Source organism: Lagopus muta, chromosome 3 (genome assembly GCF_023343835.1).
Source record: "Lagopus muta isolate bLagMut1 chromosome 3, bLagMut1 primary, whole genome shotgun sequence".
NCBI lineage: Eukaryota > Metazoa > Chordata > Aves > Galliformes > Phasianidae > Lagopus > Lagopus muta.
The window spans coordinates 87,603,544-87,624,845 of NC_064435.1; the positions used below are offsets into that span (position 1 = coordinate 87,603,544).

At 40.6% G+C, this 21,302-nt stretch overlaps 1 protein-coding gene across 2 annotated transcripts in view; it reads left to right on the forward strand.

Annotated features, from left to right (window-relative positions):
• Positions 1 to 1,746: 1,746 nt before the first annotated feature.
• CDKAL1 (CDK5 regulatory subunit associated protein 1 like 1) overlaps positions 1,747 to 21,302 on the forward strand; it is a 361,348-nt gene continuing 341,792 nt past the window's right edge. Inside the window, exons 1-4 of one of the 2 annotated variants that reach the window (XM_048940100.1) lie at positions 1,747 to 1,838; positions 2,152 to 2,189; positions 4,505 to 4,673; positions 7,634 to 7,746. In XM_048940100.1, the coding sequence (XP_048796057.1) occupies positions 4,507 to 4,673; positions 7,634 to 7,746 (280 nt within the window). In that variant the 5' untranslated portion in view covers positions 1,747 to 1,838; positions 2,152 to 2,189; positions 4,505 to 4,506. Of the gene's footprint in view, positions 2,018 to 2,151; positions 2,190 to 4,504; positions 4,674 to 7,633; positions 7,747 to 21,302 lie in introns of both variants that reach the window. The other variant, XM_048940101.1, reaches the window with a different exon arrangement.

The window sequence follows — 21,302 nt, forward strand, 5'->3', positions numbered from 1 at the left end:
AACCTGTAGGGAGAATTCCATCTGACAGGGGAAAAAAAAGGGCATAGCTTTCCATTCCAAGCAGCACTGAGTGTTGCTGACACACGAGGGTCTAGATTCACCTGAACTGCAGGAAAGAAGAAAGAAATCTGATTTCTCATATCTAACTTTAGAACTCATATTTTCTTCCCTGCCTGACTTCCTACCTACTCTACTACCCAGAAGTGCACGTTAGTTATCGGATAATAATTTTGTCACCAAAATTTGGGTCCTCAGTCAACCAGCAGGCTGTTTCCCTTTTTGTAAGGCTGTTAAGTGAGATCCTCTAGAACAACTGAGGATTTATCATCTGCTAACTGAAGGACAGTACTGGGTCTTGCACTGCCAGCTGCTGCCTCTTCACAAGGAACCTTCCTGAGTAGATATAGCAAAGCTTCCTTCTTGCAGTCCTCTGCTTCCTTTGCCACCTGCTGAAGCATCACCACAGATCTCTGTGCAGCTTGGTAGTTTTTCATGAATTTGATACAAAGCACTTCAGACTCCTAAAATTCAAAGCACAGGGCTCCCTCCAAGTTGTGGCTACATCCTAGGAAGCAACAGGACTGTGCTGGCACAGAAACTGCCTAATGTTATGAATTCCTGGCAGTGGGTCAAAGTAAGAGCTCTGCTGGATCATGCTGATGCTGAGCAGCATGGCCTATTTATGTCACCAGGTATGGCACTTGTGTAGGGTTGCTGTTACTGCTTCCTAGGAGCTGCTCTTGGACCTATTTCCCCTTAACATAAGCTGTTCTGTCATCCTTGGCCATCTGGAGATTTTGGGTAGGTCTCTCAGGCTATCTGTGCTCTGGTCCTCCAGTCAGTCACAGAACAGTGCTGATGTTTGCCTAGTTTTGTTTAACCAGAGGGGTAACGCTTGGCTGGTCAGGTCGCTGCGAGGTAGCACAGCGCTCCCAGAACAAAGTTTAATTCACTGAGCGCAAATGAAACAATAAAAAGAAAAAACACTGAAACTGAAACTGAAAAGGGAAGAACATTCACCTAATAAGGAAGCGGTTAAGGTGCTACCACTGGCAATGCACGTGTCTATGCTGACAGGTGTGGATGCACGTAGCTCTGCATATAGCTACTTTGACATACCAAGGGCTACTTAGGCTGTGCTATGAAGGAGGATGTCTAAAACAGATGAATGCACCTCTGGATTTTAAAATGTTTTTCTTCCACTCTGTTCTGAGTGACAAACACCACAGAAGCAATGAATTACACCCCACCATCCCTCCCACCGACAGCACCCCTGCAATACTCCAGCTTTAAACAAGGAGCAATCAGAGAGCTGAGTGCGCCTGGAGCTGTAAGGATGGCCATGGTGCTTTTAACAGCACTCAGTCCTGCCTCGAATTGTCTGTTCTTAAAGGCTGCTTTAAATGAAGTACTTGTTTCGCCGTCCCGATTTTCCTCTTCAAATCTCTCCCATTCCTTTGTTCACGTTGATATCATTGTGGGATTTACTTATTTATTTTTGGCTCGGGGTTATTGTGAGATAAGCGCGACATAAAATAAGCACCACTTCTAAGGAAGAAAAGAGCAGGAGAGAAAGAGAGATTCATGGTGAGAAGCTGCCAAGTTTTATCTGCCAGGAGACCAACGGGCCTATTACAGAGCACACTCGGGGCTTTCATCGCCTTTCCCTCCCGCCCGAGGGAGGCTGCAGCCTGCTGCTCTCTGGAGGGCGAAGCAAAGATTCCAGACTTCTTTTGCCCGCTGCCGGCCGCCGTCGCGGCTCCGCCCCGCGCCCATTGCGGAAGGCGGGGGGGTCCAAGATGGCGCCGCGTGTCTGAGGCGCTGCGCGTCGCGCGCAGGTGAGCGTTGCGCTGGCAGCGGTTGGGAGGCACGGCCGGTGCGGTGCGTCCCTGCTCGGTGCCCAGGGTCCGTTGCCAGTCCTGTGGCGAGGAGGAACCGCCGGTCCCCGAGCTCGTCAGGAAGGCTCGCCCGGCTCTGGGCCGTTATGCGTTAGCAGCACCGTTTTCTTCCTGTGGCGGTGAGAGCAGGATCGGCTGGATGTACCCGAGGCACCTGTTGGAGGAGTGCTTTATCGGCAGTGGTGCGGCACACGGCGCTTCCTGTCCTTCAGTTCTGCTCCTTCACGCTCTGTCACTTTTTTTTTCCCTCCAGGATTATTGTCCAGAAGAGTTTACACCTTGCTTAAAAAGGTACGGATTTTATTTGACCGCGTTCTTTCTTCTGTGGGCCGCCGAAGTAAATCAGGCTCATTCTGTGAGCTGTTCCGTTACACGGCTATGATTCTACAAGAGGGAATTCTACAAGGGAAAAAGCCCAAACCTTTTTTCCTTCTCTTTGTTTAGTTAACTGTATTACACGTAGATATAACTCAGTGTAAGGGATGTCACCTTTCTTCCCTATGTTAATTACGTGGAATATCATAAGCTGCTGTGGGGGTAGGTGTTTGTGTGGGGTTTGCCTGGGAGGAAGCTTTTATATATGCTGGGATGAGGCAGCACCTGAGCAGTTACGCTGTGCTGTTTGGTCCATACTGAGCAAATTTACCTCTTGGGTTCTTTTTCGTTTTTATTGTATGCATTTGTGTGTAAAGCTCTGCTAGTGCCTAAAAATGTACCCTCAGTACTGACCAGAACAAGAAATTCATAGTGAAGGCTTAGGAGTAGGTTTTTAAATCCTGTTTCTTCCTGAGGAACTGAGTAATTGCCTCCCACCTCTTTCTCTGTTCCCATGAGATCATTTAAAAAGCAGGTAACTGCTTTTAAGAATTTTTTAGAGACTTCTGCTTTTAAGACTTAAGAGTTCTTCACTTGTATTTCAGTAGAGCTTCTTAAAAGTTGTTTAGTTTCTCAGATGAAATCATGTTTTCCCTCTATTTCTATGTTTCTCTGGACAAAATAGTGATAGGAGCTTTAGGAAAATCCTGTTTGCATTCAATTTAGTATTTGATATTGAAGCAGAGAATTTCAGCTTTTGAAAGCAACATTCTTTAAAAGTATATGTCATTGTCCTTAAGCCCAGAGATATAGTCTGCATGTGCTTAGGTGAGAAGACGGAATGAATTTGGCAACCAGATGATCTCTGAAGCTAGGTTTTGTCTAAGCAGTAACTTCTATATTATTTGCTCCATTTCCATTCTGTCTTCTTGTTTAAACATCTGCTATGAAAAATGCTTGTAGGGTAAAACAGTGACTTATTTCCTTAGCTAGATATCTGTAGTTTAATGGCCACGCTCACTCAGTAATGTTAACACAAGGAAATTCTCTTTTTGAAGTTAAACATGGAGGATTAATGGTTCAGGTTGTATGAAGTTTTATCTAGAGGTATATTTTGCAAGGTTGGCAAAAGCACTCATACTGGAAAAATGTACTGACCTTTTACATCTTACATTCTTGAATTATTTAACTGCAAAACCTGGGTGTATCTTATAGGACCATAGATTGAATTCTCAGATTCCAAAATCAGTTTCTAAACAAATGAAGGCCTTGCCTGTCTCGTTTCTCACTGTCTTTTAGAACACTTTTGTATTTTCTCTGTAAATTTTATGAAGTGCCTTTATGCAGTTTCATAAGTGAACTGATTTCTTGAAACACGTACTAGATCAGGTTTGTAATGGTAGATCAAACTTAATTCTGATTAAGAATTAATTGTGCTGTGTACTTTTTTTTGTAGACGACTTGAACAGATCACCTTTTTTCTTTTCCAAAAATGATCCGGATCTTGAGGTTTACTAGAAGATCCGTGTATTTGTATAGCTACATACAGCCTTATATACATCTGTGTGATACCTGTACCAACGAGAAGGTGCAAAAGTTCTGAAGAATTCACTTTCTTGTGGAAAACAGAATAAATGTTAATAATGTTTTAGCACATTGTACTGGTCAGATCATAATATTTTATACTAGCTGGGTGTTGTTGTTTAGCATCCTGCACCTGAGGATAGAAGTTTTGATTTTTCCATGTTGCTGAATGATTGAATTTAAATGTAAGGCCTGTGGGGTTAGGATTTTTAGGAATGCTTCATTTGTTTTGTATTCTCATGCATTACCAAGATGTATTGAACTACTGTGTCCCTATTTTTGGCATCCACATAAAAGACCCACGACAGTCTGTGATGCAGACATGCAAGACTGTGTCTGCAGTTCTTCTCATGTGATGTGAGTAAAGTATCACTCGCAGATAACAGGAACTCTCTGCGCTGTGATGCCTGGTGTGATTAAGAGCACCATATCTGATGTCAGAGAAGCTGCAGGCTTTTTGAATTAGAAGATACAGATTTAAAAAAAACCCAAGCAAATAATTTCCCCAAAAGAAAACAAGAACTTAGCTTTTGTAGCTTTCTCCCTGCCTGGAGGATCTTGGGAGAAAACAGCATCAGGAAATAACTTGGGGTAACTGATTGTCTTTGCGTACTGAATGTCCCTTGCATGTGTGCTGTAGTTCAGATATGTGCTAGAACCTGGCTTTGTGTTCAAGTGCTTGCTAATGGCAGTCTTACGTTTCTCAGAGATGCCTGCTGCCTGTGACTCAGTGCTGGAAGATATTGAAGATATTGTGTTGGCACAAGATTCGAAGCCCCATGATTGGCGATATGCAAGAAAGAATGTTTTTCCCAAAGTGCGAAAGCGCAGTTGGAAGCAAGGAACTCAGACAGATGATGATCCTCCATGTGACAGGTAAGTTCTACCATTGGGTCTGTCTTGCTTATTTCTTCACTTTCAAGCTATAAAAGGTGGAAGTTCCCATTATCTCAAAATATAAAATCTGAATTGCTTACAAGAGTAAATAGTGTTTGTAAAATGCAGCGGTAATGAATAATAAACCCCTAGGCAAATATCTTCCTCTAGGTTTTTCAGTAGAGAGCACTCTGGGCTCAGAGCAATCCTAGGGTAGTGTATGGACTGGTCACTGAGATCAGCCTTGCTGAGAAGGACTTGGAAGCCCTGGTGAATGAAATGCTGGATGTGAACCGGCAGAGTGCACTTGAAGGGCAGATGGGCAACTGCATCCTGAGCTGCATCGGAAGAGTGGTGGCCAGCAGGGAGAGGGAGGTGATCATGCCCCTCTGCTCTGCCTTTGTGAGGCCCCATCTGGGGTACTGGGTCCAGGGCTGGGACCTAAACACAAGAAAGATGTAGAGCTCTGGGAACAGGTCCAGAGGAGAGCCAGTGAGATGATCAGAGGGCTGGAGCAGCTCTCCTATGGAGGGAGACTGAGGGATTTGAGCTTGTTTAGCCTGGAGAGGAGAAGGCTCTAAGGAGATCTCATTGTAGCCTTCCAGTAAAGCAAGAGAGCTTTGGAGGAAGACTGACTTTTTACACAGTGTGATAGTGACAGGACAAGGGAGAATGGTTTTAAACTAAAACAAGGGACATTTAGGTTAGCTAAATTCCTTAAATTTCTTGAAATTTCTGGAAGAAATTCTTTATTTACAAGAGGGTGGTGAGGCACTGGAATGGGTTGTTTAGGGAAGCTGTGGAGGCCCCAGTCCTGGAGGCATTCACAGCCAGGTTGGTTAGGGCCCTGGGTAGCCTGATTCGGTAGTAGGGAGTGACAGCCCTGCCCATAGCAAGGGGGTAGAACTAGATTATCTTTAAGGTTTCTTTCAAGCTATGCTTTGCTATGATCCTTTATGATGGAAATATGATTAATGAAGTAATCAGACTTAAAAAAAAATTGGGTCCTGTTACTTACATGTTACTGAAAAATTGTCTGCTCCATTTGAATTACTTAAGTTGTTCTGAAGAGTGCAGCTTTTCAGTCCTTGTATAGTCTTTTGACATCTAGAATGGGAAATCTGCACATCATTATGAGAGTGATGACAAACTGAGGCTTAATGTCATAATGAGATGAAATTTATTAGCTACTGACTGTAATGAGGATATACAGAAATGTACTGGCGGTTGCTGAGAGAAGTTGGTTGTTACAATTGTTGCATTTATCATCCATGACCCCTATTGTTCAAGGGGAAGGATGTTGTAAAACTGGATCTATTTGTGTTAAATAAAAACCAGATGAACAAAACCCAAACCACAGAATTCTTAAAGGTATTTTCTGTCCTGCCTTTTGGATTTTTTGTTTGATGATAGCATTCCTGTTTGCTTATGAAACTTGAGTTAGTTGCAGACGATCTAACCATGTTTTCATATGCATGAAATTTCCCATGATTCTACTTTTATTGTGTGAAAGTGCTATCCAGAGAGGTCAGAAACTTGCATGGTACCTGAAGGAGCCTGCTTGAGAACTTGTGTGAGAAGATTTACCTTTAGAGCACTTAAATGTTGAAGTCCCAGATGCAAAGCGTGTTTCTTCTTTGTCTGATCCATTGAGAAAATTGCAAAATCTAAAGTAAACTTTAGATTTAAATCCAAACAGTGTCAGCACGAGAAACTTTCTTGCATGTTGTTCTTTTATTTAAAAACAACCCCCCCAAAAAATAAAGTCTGTCTAAAAGCAAAAAAAAACCCACCCAAACCGACCCAAAACAAACTTACAGCAAAACCAAACCAAAATGTTTGAGTGCAATGGCACCAGGAGCTGCTGCTCAGGTTTGCTCTAGAACTGCCTTAGAGTCCTGACACGGGTCAGTGGTTGCTCTGTTCTGAAGAAGATGGACAAAAATTATTACAGAGCAGTCACTTTTACTTAGGTTAGACAACCAAGGATTTAGCCTTAATGTGTCTAGAAGTTCCACCACTATTTGGAGACTGTTAGGGACTTGTTTGTGTCAGTTGTTTTCAAGTGCTTTTAGACTTTTGAGGTTGTTTGTCCTGAGATAGACTTAGATAGTCAGTCTTGCCTTTAAAGTCGAGGCTTTAGTCTGGGAAGAGAGGGGCAATCTGTGGAAGCAATGAAGGCAAATCTCAAACTCTGTTTTGTTGAAAACTTCAAATGTGTTCACAAGAAATACTTGCTCTAAAATAAAGGTCTTGCATCTGTTCTGTGATTAACAGCTTATTCAAGCTCGTATTTAAAAAACAAAAAGAAACCCAAACATTGAGAATTCTAACTGGCACTCTTGTGGTTTGGCCCTGGCCCACAGCTGAGTACCCACCCAGCTGCTTTCTCATCCTTTCCCAGCAGGCTGAGAGTGAGAGTCAGAAGATCAAAAGCAAGAGAATGTATGGCCTGAGATGAAGCCTGGTTTAATAAGGGAAGGTGTGGAGTCTCCTGCAGAAGACTGATGCCCAGACTGTGTCAGGACAGTGCTTAGTTTGGATAGACCAGATTCTCAGGGTTCTTATTTTTTTTTTTGTTGTTGATCATGGTGTCATACGATATGGAAAACCCCAGTTCTACTTGCAGTGAAATGCATGGTGGGAAGCAGAAGCCTTTGATGCTGGGCTAACACTGTTCAGCTGTAGCTAGAACTTGAATGTGCAATCAGAGTGTTGTAGTCATACATCCAAAGCACAGCACCGTGTGGGTTGCTGTGAAGAAAGTGATCTCCATCCCAGATACAATGCTCTATTACTCTAATAACAACTGTGATGCCCTTCCTCTCCTGTTCTGCATTTGTTACTGTTTGTGTTACTTGTTATATGTTTAGAGAAGTGCAGTTAGCTTAATGTGCTCAATAGTTCTGAAGTGGAAGCTTGTGTTTAACTTGCCTTTTTGATTCATTTCTATGTAACAGTGTGATTCCTGGTATTCAGAAAATCTGGATTCGTACGTGGGGATGTTCTCACAATAATTCAGATGGTGAATACATGGCGGGACAGCTAGCTGCATATGGATACAAAATTACAGGTAATAATAGCAGCAAAGTCACGTAGTCCAGAATATTGGGGTAAGTGTTCAGAGATGGCAACTTGTTACATGTTTTCAGGTATGTATAGTAATAGGCATATTTGCTGCTGGAGCAGAATTGAGATGTTCTGTGTGAATCATCCTTCACAGGGATGGTGGATGGGATGGAGGTGGGATGATGCAGGACTGGATCCTGTAGGTTTAAAAGATGAAAACGCTTTTTCTTTTCCTTGGGGTGCTCATCCAGAAATCCTTCTTTGTTGCAGCTATTTTGGTAAGACTACAAATGAGATATCAGCTTGGCCTTGTGACTTTCTTCATTTTGAACTTCTCCTTACCTTACATTTCCTGGTGTACAGTGCTCCAGGGGCTATTGCTGTTTTCTCAGGTTTTTTTAAGGTTTGACTGTTTTGTGCTATTGGAGTTTTATTGGCAGCAACATAGGAAAAGTGTAAGAAGAAACTTAAAAAAAAAAAAAAAAAAAATATATATATATATATATATATATATATATATATATATATATATGATAATTTCTCTTTTTAGAAAACCAAATTGCTTTTAGCTTTGGAATATAAATAAGTTCACTTTTATAATCTGAAATAGAGAACTGAAAACTTAATAGGAGCAGCACTAACTGACAGGAGTATTTTCAGAATAATTTCCGTAATTGAATGTGACATTTGTTTTAATAATGACCAGAAAGTAACAGTCAGTGTCCTTAATTTGTGTGTGTATAAATATATGAACGTATTTAAAAATGCTGAAGTGGCAGGCAGAAGTTATGGTGGTGTTTTTTTTGTGTGTGAAATTATATAACTTTTTAATTGGATTAATTTAAGTAGCTCTGGAAATTGCATTTTTGTTCAGAAGAGAGAAAGTATTGTTTACTAATTCTGGCAAAAGTGAATTTTTACAGATCCATCAGTTGAACATTCTCCTTCGTAGGCTTTTAGTGAGGGTAGAACTGAGTGCAAGTATTTCAAGTGTGGTAACTGTATTTAAGAGGGCATCTGCCTTTCTGCTCAACGTAGTGATGCTTCTGGTGAGAAGTGTATATGAGGGTGTCTGTTTTGTTCTTGGATTGCTGATGATGCCTCAGGGTTTCACACTGGGACTAATGCTATTTGATGTCTTTACTGGTCGTGGAAGACATGTGAGGTGCTTTCAACAAGCTAGTAGACTATGTCAAAATGAGAGAAATGTTTGATAGGCTGAAAACCAGTGCTTCTGTTCAGATTCTCCCCGGTAGACTGGAGAGAAGGGGTTAATAGGAACCTTATAATATTCAGTAAAGGCAAATGGAGAATCCTGGGGTTACTGTCACTAAGTGCCAAGTGTTAAAGGTGGGAGTAAGCTGAGCAGTTTGGCAGGTTGAGGCAGACAAGAAGCTGAATGCGAGTCAGCAATGTGCCCTTGCAGCAAAACAGTCTGTGTCCTGCCCTGTTAGCAGAAAGTGACCCATCAGCTCCGTTTGGTATTGGTGAGATCATCTGGAGTGCTGTGCCCAGTGCTTCAGCTTAGGGCCAGTTTGGGCACCAGCACAAGGGCCCAAAAGCATGCAGTGTATGGTCTGGTTTTCTTGAGCCTTAATATGTTAAGGCTAAGGGAAGGTGCTTGCAGACAGTGGTTTTTAGTGGGAGGATAGAGAGGAAGTGGGGTCAATCAGTTGTCTGAGGGGTGCAGTGAAGCCAAAGGCTGTTGTCCTGCACTTGACAAAATGGCAGCTAAGATTTTAGCATAGCTTACTGATCAGGCTCTGATCCTTCTGTAGAGAGGAAATAGCAGTATAGAAAGTTTCCCAACATCCTTCAAGTATCTCTTATGGACATAAAGTTTACTGAACATTCTTTAAGTATCTCCCATTATGTTTTTGTACTGTCTTGTCAAAAGTAAGATAGAATGTCATGAAGGTGCTCGATCTCTTCTTGTCATTAAGAAGTCAGTAACAGCCAGTGTTACTTAATTGCAATAAACGTTTGCATATTTAGAATGAAGTTCAATGTAACTTGTTCAAACAATGAAAAGAAAAAACTTTATTAAAAAAAACCCTTATTTTCCAAGGGCTGATTTCTAAATTGATGTTTCTCATTGCTAGAATTTGTTAGTTTAGTGAAAAACTGTTATAAACTTGAGGAAAATATAAAAATATTTACCAACATGAAAGAGATCATTTGTTGGTCAGCATCTTGAAGAGCCTATTTCCTACTAGTTCCTGAGTTTTTGAGTCAACAATTCAAGAGTTGAGGAAACGCTGGAATAACATTCTGTTTTTAAGAACTAAGGTGTTATCTTTACTTGCAGTTCTTGTTTCTTGGTGAGGAAAATGATCAAGCACGATTTCCAGCATCTTTTATGTAATTGCAAGGATGAAAATAATAGAAAGAGATATCAGACAGACTTCTGTAACAGTGCAATTTACTTTGTAAGTTGACTAGAATGTGTTCTAATTACAGAAGTGAGTTTCTGACTTGTGAAAAACTACTCCTAATACTATTCCTTATCCCTGTTTGCTGTGTGAATTCTACCCTATTGAAAGTGTGGACCTGCTGCTGTTAGCCTAGGACTGTGCTATGGTTTTTTTGCTTATTCTGAAAATAATATACCTTCTGGCTTTACTTGTTCTGAAACTGGCTTTGGTTTCTTGGCACCGTGACTCACTACAGGTTAGATATGCCTGCATAGCTGCCCACTAGTAGGCCCTGAAGAAAGAAACCCTGCAGTGGGAGAGCTGGGAGCTCTCCTGTGCTTGGAAACAGGTAGTTGTTAGGGAAGGGAGTTCAGTATGTGTACCATTTAACAGCACTTGCTGCCAGCTCTGCTGGCTGAGCAGCTGAGAAACATTAGGTTGCTAAAGTGGAAAGTCTTATTAACGCCTGTTGGCATTTGTAGGTTTCTCTTTCTGTGGGATGAATGATTTGTGGCCTAACATTCATGAATACGTTTCTGGTGGATCAAGCAGTTAGGCTGATCCATCCTAATTGCTAAGAGGTGAGGAGGAAAAACTAGCAATGCATTAAAAGTACCAGAAGAATAAGCAGCAAGAAAGGAAGAAAAGTCTTTATTAATAAAAATTCAGCAGAACTGAAGCAATAGCTGCTCATCATCACTACCTGGTTTTTAAGAAATAAGTGCTTGTGTGGAACATTTTTCCCTCCTGTAGTGTGAGACTTCAGAAGTAGAAAAAGAGGGAAAATTTGTTGTGAATTCAGTGAACTTGGCTTTCATTTAGCATAGAGAAATTAGGTTATCAGGATGTTTTGTTTCATTTCTGCAACTTGACATTAGTCTTTGTAGAAGTGCCTTTTTTACTATCTTGGACAACTTACCTGTGAGTTTGTTTGTTGGAGTGATGCTCCTCTTCAGAACTGGTGCAGAGGCATTGCCTAATGTTCACTGTACTGCATAAGCCATACTTAGTAACACTTGGATTGTTCACTCCCAGATTTTGGATGACAGCCTGCAGATGCAGTGAAGCATGCTGTGTCATCCATTTTGTTCATCCAAGTGGGAAATAACAACTGAGGCTATTCAGGTATTAAGTCTAATTCAGAACTTGATGCTTTATTTTGTATTTTTAAATGTGGTTTTATAATTGCTGTTCTATTGCGGAGCAAAGTTCCAGTCATGTTAAACTTGGATTTATTTCACGGATGTTTAGTAAATATATAATCTCCACTTGAACAGGTTATTGTATTCTTTATGTGTGTTAACTTAAGCTTTCTGCAGCCTGTGTAGCTATTGATGAGGTATTTGACCAAGGCTTCTGCTATATGCATTCAGGTAAGAATAAACAGTTGGTCTTTCTCTTTCCACCTTGCTGATAACACTTCTCTCCCCCTTCACAAGAGTTTGCTAAACAAATTAGCAACTACTGGATGGTTGTATGAACCACACTTGTTGTGAGATAGCTTCAAAAAAAACCAAAAACCCCAACAAACTAGAACTAAGACAAGTGTTTATTAGCTGCTAATGATGTGCGTATTGTGCAGCCTTATCAATCAGAATTCCAGTTCAGTATTTGCTTTTAGATTGTACTTTTCAAGTACTTGTGTTTGCAGTCCCAATTTAGGAGAAAAGCCTTTTTGAGGAGGCTGAGTGTGGAGAAATGCACAGAATTCCCAAACAACCTTTCTGGAGATGAGAGGCACCAGTTTTCCCTTACAACTCTGTAGTTATTAAACTGTCATTCACTGTGAAGTAGCCTGGCAGTGCAGAGAAGTGAACTGAGATGTAAATCCTGTGTTTTTTCATACCCTTGCTGAAGTATTTGCCTTCGATTTCTAGTGTCACATAACCAGCTTAATTTTTCCATTAGTCAATAACCTTATACACCTGTTTAATTGCTCATGTGGCAGATTTCTTTTTCAGATTCAAACTGGCTGCTAATTGGATGCTGAGGGCTTTTGGTTGATTGATACATTTCAGGTATCATTGACTTGAGATAGCACTGTGTAGTTGCAACAATATGATCTCCTGTTTTCAGAGGTTCTAAGCTGTTGATGGTCACAAGTTTGCTTTGTCTTCTATTTCCTGGTGCTTGGGCCTGAATATCCTGCTCTGCCAGGCACAGGCAGTGTGTGAATGCCTGGGATGTGGTGATTTTTGTTTTGTTTCATCTGGTTTTTCTCTGCTGCTGAAACAACTGTTAAAAAATATCGAGCACCATCGTCCAAAGAGAAACGAGATCTGAAACTTCTGTAGTGAGATGGCTAAGGACATGAGGAGAGATGATGAAATGCCACCTTGTAACTTCTACAATCGTGGCATGGGACGACCACCTTCATGCAATGCCATCTTTTCAAGATGCCTTGGCAGGAGTAGAGGTTTTGCCCATCGCAGTGGAAAGTGTTCCGTGAGGCAGCAGGGCTGACAGTGGCTCTGCTCGAATTGCTGAGGTGCCCTGTTGTATTTTGGGCTTAATGCAACATCATGCAGTGGTTCTCATCTGCAGCAGTTGTGTGCCCTGAGACCTTGTAAACTAATCTGTATTTGTGGTTTTGGCAGCTGTATATTACTGGCACTGTGTTCCCTGTAAAACTTCCTAGCCTGTGTGTGGCTAAAGTTCTTAGTGATAACTTGTGACTTGCAGAATAATGCAAGATATATGACCTCATTGTGATCTTTTTCCTACCTCAGCTTCCTCGGTATCAACTCCTCATTCCAGTTAGGCAAGTTTCTGTTTTTGGGATATATGGCCTTGAGGGTGTTGTTTCTATTAGAGGATAGAACTTGAACTGGGAAATGTTTGCTCAGTTAATGAGGGAAGAAGAAAGCTACACTTTTCTCCTCATGGTTTCACGTATCACTGCCATTATCAATTCCTCTATCACTTGATCACATCAAGAATGTATTATTTTCCTTGTCTCAAGCTATTCATGTGTTCTACAGTCCATCTAAATTGGTTATTTTTTTCTTTCATGACACAGAGCTGGCAACTGAAAGATGAGAGCGGGCCTAAGTAAATTCTGTGCGCAGGGTAATGGAAAAAAAAATTGACCATGTGCTGTACTGGTTGTGCAATAGAATTTAGTTCTGGCAATGCTGAACTTCTTGTAATACAGAAGGCTGAACTTGAAATGGATTGAACTATGGAAGTGTAGTGGAAATACTGAGTCATGGCCTGAAGCAGTGATTAAGCACCTGGTGGGAAGGCAGGGCCAACCCAGTGATGCTCAGGTGCAAGCAATGCACATTGAGTGAGTGGAAGAGGTGGAGCCAGGATCTGTTCCTTCCCAGACCTCATGTAAGGGTTGGCAGTGGAAGCAGGGGCATCCTGCTGGAGATCCCTGCCTGCTGGAGGCCTTCCAAAGGTAAGTGGTTTTTCTTCTTTTGTTTCTGCGTGCGCAGCTGCTGCATTTGGGCTTGTTCTCTTTTGCTGCAGACTAGGATCGTGCCCCTCTGCTATTATTGCTGTAGTTTCCATCACGTTATAACATTACAGAATGTAAACTTTGAGTTCTAGTAACTTGTATCCTCATAACTAAAATGTATTTATGTGGTAGATGGTTAAGCAATCAGTAAGTGCATAAATAGTGATGAAGCAAGTTCAGTTTAGTCGTGTAAGTGATGTAGGGCATTCTACTCAGCTGGTTTCACATGTCTCACATGTAACAAGTAATTATTTATAGAAAACTTAGGGAAGGTAGTAGAAGAGCAGACCAGATTTTTATAAATCAGATTTTTGCCAGTGTACTCTGAGGTAGGAGCTTGGGAAAGGAAGGTTATCTTTTGATCATAGTCTTTCTGGAAGTTCTTGGAAGTGCTTTCTCTTCCTGCCCTGCCCTCCAATGGGGCTGTGTGCAATTTATATTTCCCTAGTGACTCATCTTGGCCAACTAGAGATATGTTCATGTGAGCCTGGATGAGAGTACCCACAATTCCCAGATGTACAAAACAGGTCCAGTGTCGAGGGGAGCTAATATAAATGTGTGTAGATGTTTTCCTTCTCTCAAAGCCCTACTCTTGGAGTGTATCTGCTGCTTAGATAATACGTGCTATTCACATGAACTACTTCCTTTCTTTTTATGGCACAGCACAGTATTTCCCCAGGCCTGATTGGCATGTCTGAGTTCAAACATCCCTTCCAATTTCTTTTTAGATAAATGCTTTCCTATTGCACAGTAGTTAAGTCATGATAAGGTAATATATAAAGTAGATTGCAGACTGTGCCTGAGACTTAGGTGTGTTTAAAGGCAGAAGCTCTAACCCTTTGGAGGTGATGCTTAGTGCTGTATCATTGGGGCCCAAGAGATGGCAGCATTGGATAAGCAGTGCAGATCTGGGGCACAGCTATTCCTGCCTGTGTTTTGATAGCACTTGGTGTCTTTTGTCAGTAAGCTGGGCAGGTAGCTTTTTAATTATTGTTGGTCTATATTACTGATTTAACTTAGGGTTACTGGGTTATTAGGCAAAGTGCAGTTGTATGCATTTAGTTAAATCTGCTCTATTTTAAATTATTTGCTGTCTGCGTTGTGGTCTTTACGTCCATTTAGTTGATAACTTGGCGATTGCACTTCAGGTTTTTTTTGAAGTATCTATTTTAGCTGAGAATTACCACTTTGTTAGGCTCTGTGTTGGACTCCCTTTTCAAGGAGTCTGTATTGTGGATTCAGGATTCATGTATATGTATATATAACAAAGGATTACAATTGTTAAATTCATGAGGAGCTCTTTCCTGGTGCTTGTTTGATTTAGAGAAGTTGAAGTAGGTGGTATAAGGACTCCTATTTGAAACATTAATTAAAGATTTTTCCTTATAATTATCAACTCCCTACTTATTTTCATCAAAGGGTTAATTTTTGTTTAATAATTTATGTCAGCTGTCTTAAAGCTTTCCACTAAGACACTTGAAATTGTAGGGACAGCTGAACAAATGTTATCTGTTGAGATGCAGAACTACAGCATTAGCGAAGCTCTGAATTTAGCTAATAGGGCAAAGGCAAACTGAGTTAATGTTGCAGATCAGTAATTAATTGTTACAGCTTGATAGTGATAACATTTCAGGTAGGTAACTATTGTCATTAGTGCAGTGCTACATTTTCAATACTAGATTTTTAATTTACTCAAGTAAATTCCAAATGATGTCTAGGTCTGATTTAAATAAATAAAAGACTATTTTTAAGGGAGAGTGTTGCTTGCTGTGGAGGTCTAGGTCAGATGTTAATGAGGCCTAGCTGAACGCATAGCTTGTGAATTTTGTTACAATTAATTTAGGCATGTGCAAATATTTTATTTGTTATGGGTGGGCATGAACTTCTCATGTTCTTCTACGGAACTTCTGGGTTGTAGTTTTTTCCACTGTTTAATTTTTTTTTTTTTTTACATAATCTCTTATTATGAGTGATATTTAAAACAATGGACAACTGCAAGCTAGCCAAGAGCAACCTTTCCCTGGCAGAGTTTGGGAGCTTTTCCAGCTGTCTGCTGGAATGAATTTGCAGGGAGGATGCTCTGTGCTTGTGGAATTGCCACAGTCTGATACAAAGTTGGAACAAGTTGGTGTGCTATTTGTATCCTCCTTCTGAAGATATGGAACTACTGCGGAATCTTCAGTCCTTCTGTTCTTTGCTGGAGGTGTTGCTCAGAGGACTATTTTGATATTAAGCAAGTTACATGTAGGCTGTTAATCTTTTGCAGAAACTCAGTAATTACTTGACGTCTGCAGAAACAGAGGGGCTGTTAACCATGAGGGAAATAGTGTCTCTGCATCTCGATTCTACTGCGTGGTAGAGCTGTATTTTAGAATGTTGGTGTCGTAGCTGATGTCTGCCGTTCTTAGAAAATTTCCTTCTCATCCTATCCTGTTTCAGTGGTATCTTTTTTTCTGCTCATTTCAAACAGTTGTGGAAAGTAGGATAGTTCCTGTGAGCAGATGAGTTAAGCTCCCCCTGGATACTAAGCTGGCATCCCTGATACGGTCTCTAAAATAGTAATGCTTAGCTGTGATATGATGTGTCTGCAGATAAGCCTATCTGTCAGTCTTGTAAGCATTGATATGTTGCCATTTGTAGTTAACTCTGAGTGTTGGGTTTGAGGAAGGGGTTTTATCTGTGAGGGCTGCTCTGAATGTAATGCATCCTGTTTCTGTGTTAGAGGTGGGTATCGATGGCATGGCAGCAAAGATGGAACCTTCCCATCATTATCCCATTACACTTGATTGCTGTGTGACAGATGGCAGCAGAGGGGTAGGCTGACAAAATTCCTGACAAGGAAGCGTGTATGAAGCAAAGATGTGTCGTTGAATTTCTTCATGCAGAAAAAAAACATTGATGTTTACTGTTTGTATAACCAAGATGTTATAATTGCAATATAATCAAAAGAGTAAGGCAAAGTGTATAACCAAGATGTTATAATTGCAATATAATCAAAAGAGTAAGGCAAAGCAAACAGGGATCACAAAAGAGAATAAGTAGAAGAGCTTACCCTTGGGTTGAGCTCACTAGAAGATATCAAAGAGGAGGATCTCCAGAAGAGATCCTTCCCCTCTGGTAGCCAGCTCTTAAATAGGTCCAGGAGGGGTGGAGCCTGGCTCCACCCCTTCCGGTAGCACAGGTGAATTGCCTTCACCTGTGCTCCTCTGGCTGACTCATGGCTCACCTCAGGTGATCAATCAGAGGTTCAGGCCGTGACTCAGCAGTTGCCATACACTGTTGCTTGCTGAACATTTGTGGAGACCAAAGAGTGGTGAGTAGTGCATTTCAACAGTGGTGGCAGTGGCTCACCTCTCCTGCTGCAATTCTTGACAAGCATGGCATGAAGGCTCTTGTTTGTTGCTGGCCAAAATGTGTAGCTGATGGTGATCACGTATTGGTTTCCATGAAAATAAGTAGGAGGCACTAGTTTTGGAGTGACCTATGTATTTAAACAGAAGACATAAGCATTTGTCTCGTGCGTCAAATCCCTAGCTTTGGAATTTACTTACAGCAAGAAGCTAAGCAGAAACTTTGTGTTGGATGGCTAAAAATAGGCTTCAAGTTAATCATGCCAAAGCTGCATTGCTGTTGATTGGTACAAGACACTGGTGTATAGGGTAGTGAGTTTTTTGGCATATGATTTAATAGCAGACAGATCACTTGGCTGCTGATTTTATTAGGCATCTTGGACTCTTAGCTTTTGTTGGCCAGACTTTAAGGATAGAAGTTTGCTTGTTTGTAATTGAGTCCCTAAGTGATAGTTGACTTGAAATTCTGTTGCTTGTTTATGGGCTGACATATTTGCTTGCTGTTGTCATGCTTTGAAGGAATTGCTTAGGATTGCTGAATGTTAATCTGCAGAATCCAGCACTTGCTTGTGTTAAACTTCTTGCACTTGATGATGGCCCAGCTCTCTAATTTATATAGGTATCTTTGCAAGGTTTCTCCACACTCGGTGATGTCAGCAGCTCTTTCAAATTTCATATCATCAACAAAGTTTGAAAAACACCTTCTAATCCTCTGTGCAGATTATTTATGAAAACATTAAGGAGAACTGGCTCTAAAATGGAGACTTGTGGAAGGAACCCCACTTGTGACTGGCCACCAGCCAGCTGTGATCCCATTTGCTGTAACCCTTTGGGTCTGATCCATCTGCCTCACCCATTGCATTATGTTTTTGTTCAGCTGTATGCTGGGTGTTTTGTCTAGAATGATACTGTGAGAAACAGCATCAAAAGCGTTACTGAAATCCAAAAAGATAATGTCAACAGCCTTCCCTTGATCAACTAGGTGGAGAACGTTGTAATAAAAAGAAACTAAGTTAGTTAAACAGGATTCTCCCCTTGTGAACCCATGTTGACTGTTTCCACAAATCGTTTTTGCTGTGAGGTGTTTTTTGTTTAACAAACTGAAGTGTTTTTCAAATGGTCTTTGGTTCTATCCATGACTTTTGAAATGCAGAGCAGTGAAGCAGCCTCATCTTCTGTAGATATGACAGTACACTTGACCTGTGTGTTTTTATTGCTTTCAGTGGCTCCTTTGTTGAGGCTGAAGTATGTGTATGTGATGGTGACTGTAAGCTTCGCTTGCGCTGCTCAGTGAATTGGGGAGAAATAGTCATCATTTAGAAGTACATCAGCTTGATATTTCTTGTTTTCAAGCAGACAGTCCAAACAGCAGGTACAGTAAGTGGAGTTCATTGCTGGGGTTGAAAGTGTTGCAGAGGAAGCTGAGAAGAGGAACTAAGTAACGTTTTCCCTGACCACCAGGTAGGGAGTAGTTTGTAAGTTCATGTTCGTGACTGGCAGAGATTCCTTGTGTGCTGTTGAAATCTCTCACAGGTCACAGCATAAAAGGCACCTGCATGACTGATCTTTCCTTTCCAAGGCTGGACTGTTACTGCATATTTGTTTTTAGCAGATTGTCAAAAATATCCAGTAATAAATTAATAATCTGCTGCAAATGATCAACTGTTCTTTCTACTTGAAGTGTTTTCAAGTGCGTAAACTTCATCTTTTAACAGAGTTCAAGCACACAACTGCTTTTGTTTTCTTCAGTGGGTGTGGAGAACATCTGATTCCTTTCCTCTTCATAGCAACCTTTCACGTACTTGAGTGCTGTTATCACTTCTCTCCATAGGCTTCTTGTGTCTAGGCTAAACAGACTGAATTCCTCAAAGCTTCTACCATAGCTCACATCCACTAGATGTCTGATCTCTTGTTACACTTCATTGGACGTTCTCTGGTTTATTTTCATCAATATTGAAGTGCATTAGTCTCTTCATCTGGTGTGTGCAGTTCTGGTAAAAGGATAAAAAGTTGTTTGACATGTTATTCAAAATACGGCTTCCAAACTTAAGTCCCATGACAGCTGGAACCTAGATCAAAGTCTATTAGCAAATGGCTTTTCCTAACTGGTATTTTAAAAACCAAATGGACGCAGTAATGGAAGAAAGAATATCTGTGGGAGATGGCTTTGATGAAGAGCTGCTCAAGATGAAACATCTGACTTTCTGATAGCTTGTGTACTACCTTCAGCAAACATCTTGCAGTATTTTTTAAATGAAGTATCAAATTGCTACTAATTTGTAGAGATTTATTAGAGATTTAAATACTCTAAAGATTTGGTGTCATAGCTGATGTACAGACAGTACTGTTTGTTCATAAAGGTGGTATTCTGTTTTTTTCTAATTGAAGAATGTGACCTCTGAATTGAAAAGCAGAAGATTGTCACCGTGCTTTTATTTTTTGCCTTTACTGCTGTATTTCACAAATAGATTCACAGTGGTTTTTAGCCATTGTAGTCTAAACCCAGATTAGTTCATTGGTTTGCTGCAAAGGTGCACAAATCTTTGAAGGTACCTGTATGCATGCATTGAGAAAGGAAGAGGAGAGAGCATGACTGTAGTGGGCAAGAGGTGGCAACAGTTTTCATTTAGCACCGGAGTTTGCTTATGCTGAGAAGTACTTGAGATGTGATTGGAAAAAAAAGAGCTTTAGACTTGAAACCCTTTTTATTTTAGCGTTTTGTACACTGTTTGATTTCTGGAGGTGTTTTGTATGACTTCAGCTGGTAAGGACTTCATCTTGTTACGAGTTCTTTGGATATAAATGATTACATTTCTTTCTCCATGTCGTAGCAGGCTTGGATTTATTGGTGTATGTAGCTTTTATAAGTGTAAGTAGTGGTGTAAGATGCTTTTATAGTGTTAGAGTTATGAGGAGCAGAGAAATCTTAAGTTCCTGCATTCAGTGAAGAAAAAAATTTAGACGAATATTAGATCAAAATTTAACTTTGATATCAGACTTGAGGCAGTAACTCTACAAGGCTCCATAATAATGAAAATTCTTTTCTCTTTTTTAATTTTGTAAACCTTCTCTGACAAAATTGGAGAATTTTAGTGTAAATAGGAAGCTATTTAAGAGAAGTCTTTTAAATACCTTCTCCCACCAGTGTTCAGCAAGCTGAGAACTGTAGGAGCCGGTATAGATTTGGTCTGTTGAAGTTTATCTTTGGTTTACTTACCAGCAATTCTGCTGGTTTCTTGGAATGTACTTAAAGGAGTAAGGCCTCTACAAACTATGTAATGTAATAAATGTAATATCATGGTAACTGCTGTGCTGTTAGTCACTGCTAGATGGCACTGTGTAGCTGTGCTGTCACCAAAATGATTACTGAAACCTGTATTTGAGAACTATTTAAGGTAACAGCTTAAAAATGACACTTTATTGAATTTTATTTTCAATTTAGTCACTTAATTGAACACACAAAAAGTGATCTCTTGGCTCAGGGACTTACTCTACAGTGTTTGAAAGGATTCAAAAGTTCAGACGACCACACTAAGTGAGGTGAGGTTTTCCTGAGTTTCCTACGCAATTATTAGTATGCAGAAGCACTGCATACATTAGACTTGAGTAAATACCCCACAAGATTATGAAGAAGAAAATAGATCTGTTGTCACTTTAACATGGTCACAGAGAAAATGAACTAGTAAGGAGTATAGATCTATCTTCAGATCAGGGGGGTTTGTATGATCTTTGCTAACAGGTGTTAGTGCTTGTTCCCTGAATGCTTTATTTTCACAAACTTGGCTAATAAAGCTTAAAATCATCCTAACTTTTTTCTTTGAGGTCAACAGATCTGCTGTATCGTGTATTTAAAAGTGAGTTTATCACGTGAAGCCTGGCTGCTCATTCACGAAGAAGATGCTATCCCAATCAAGCTGCTGGGGGTGGCGTTACGAGGCTCGCGCTGTGATGCAGCTCAGATTTTCTGTGCCCAATCAGAATGGCATCAGGTTTTTTTTTTTTCCCCTGTGTCAGCAAGAGGTTTTCACTGTTCTGGAATTACGATGTACTAAGAGGTCCATTCCACTTACTGTAGTTAAAAACATATCAGATATTTTGGCAAGGCAGATTTGCATGATACTCAGGTACGTATATAAGGGAAGGTTGCATTTCCTTAAGATTTAGCTGCTTCTAACAGTAAAGGTTACCTCAGATGTAGCTTGTCCTATGTACCATTAAAAACAAAACTGAAGAGTCTGTGTAGTGCAAAATTGTCATTTATGTTACCAGACTGCATGTCTTCTATGTGCATGTTTGAATTTTTTGGCATCATGAAGCGTATTTTACTTTTCTG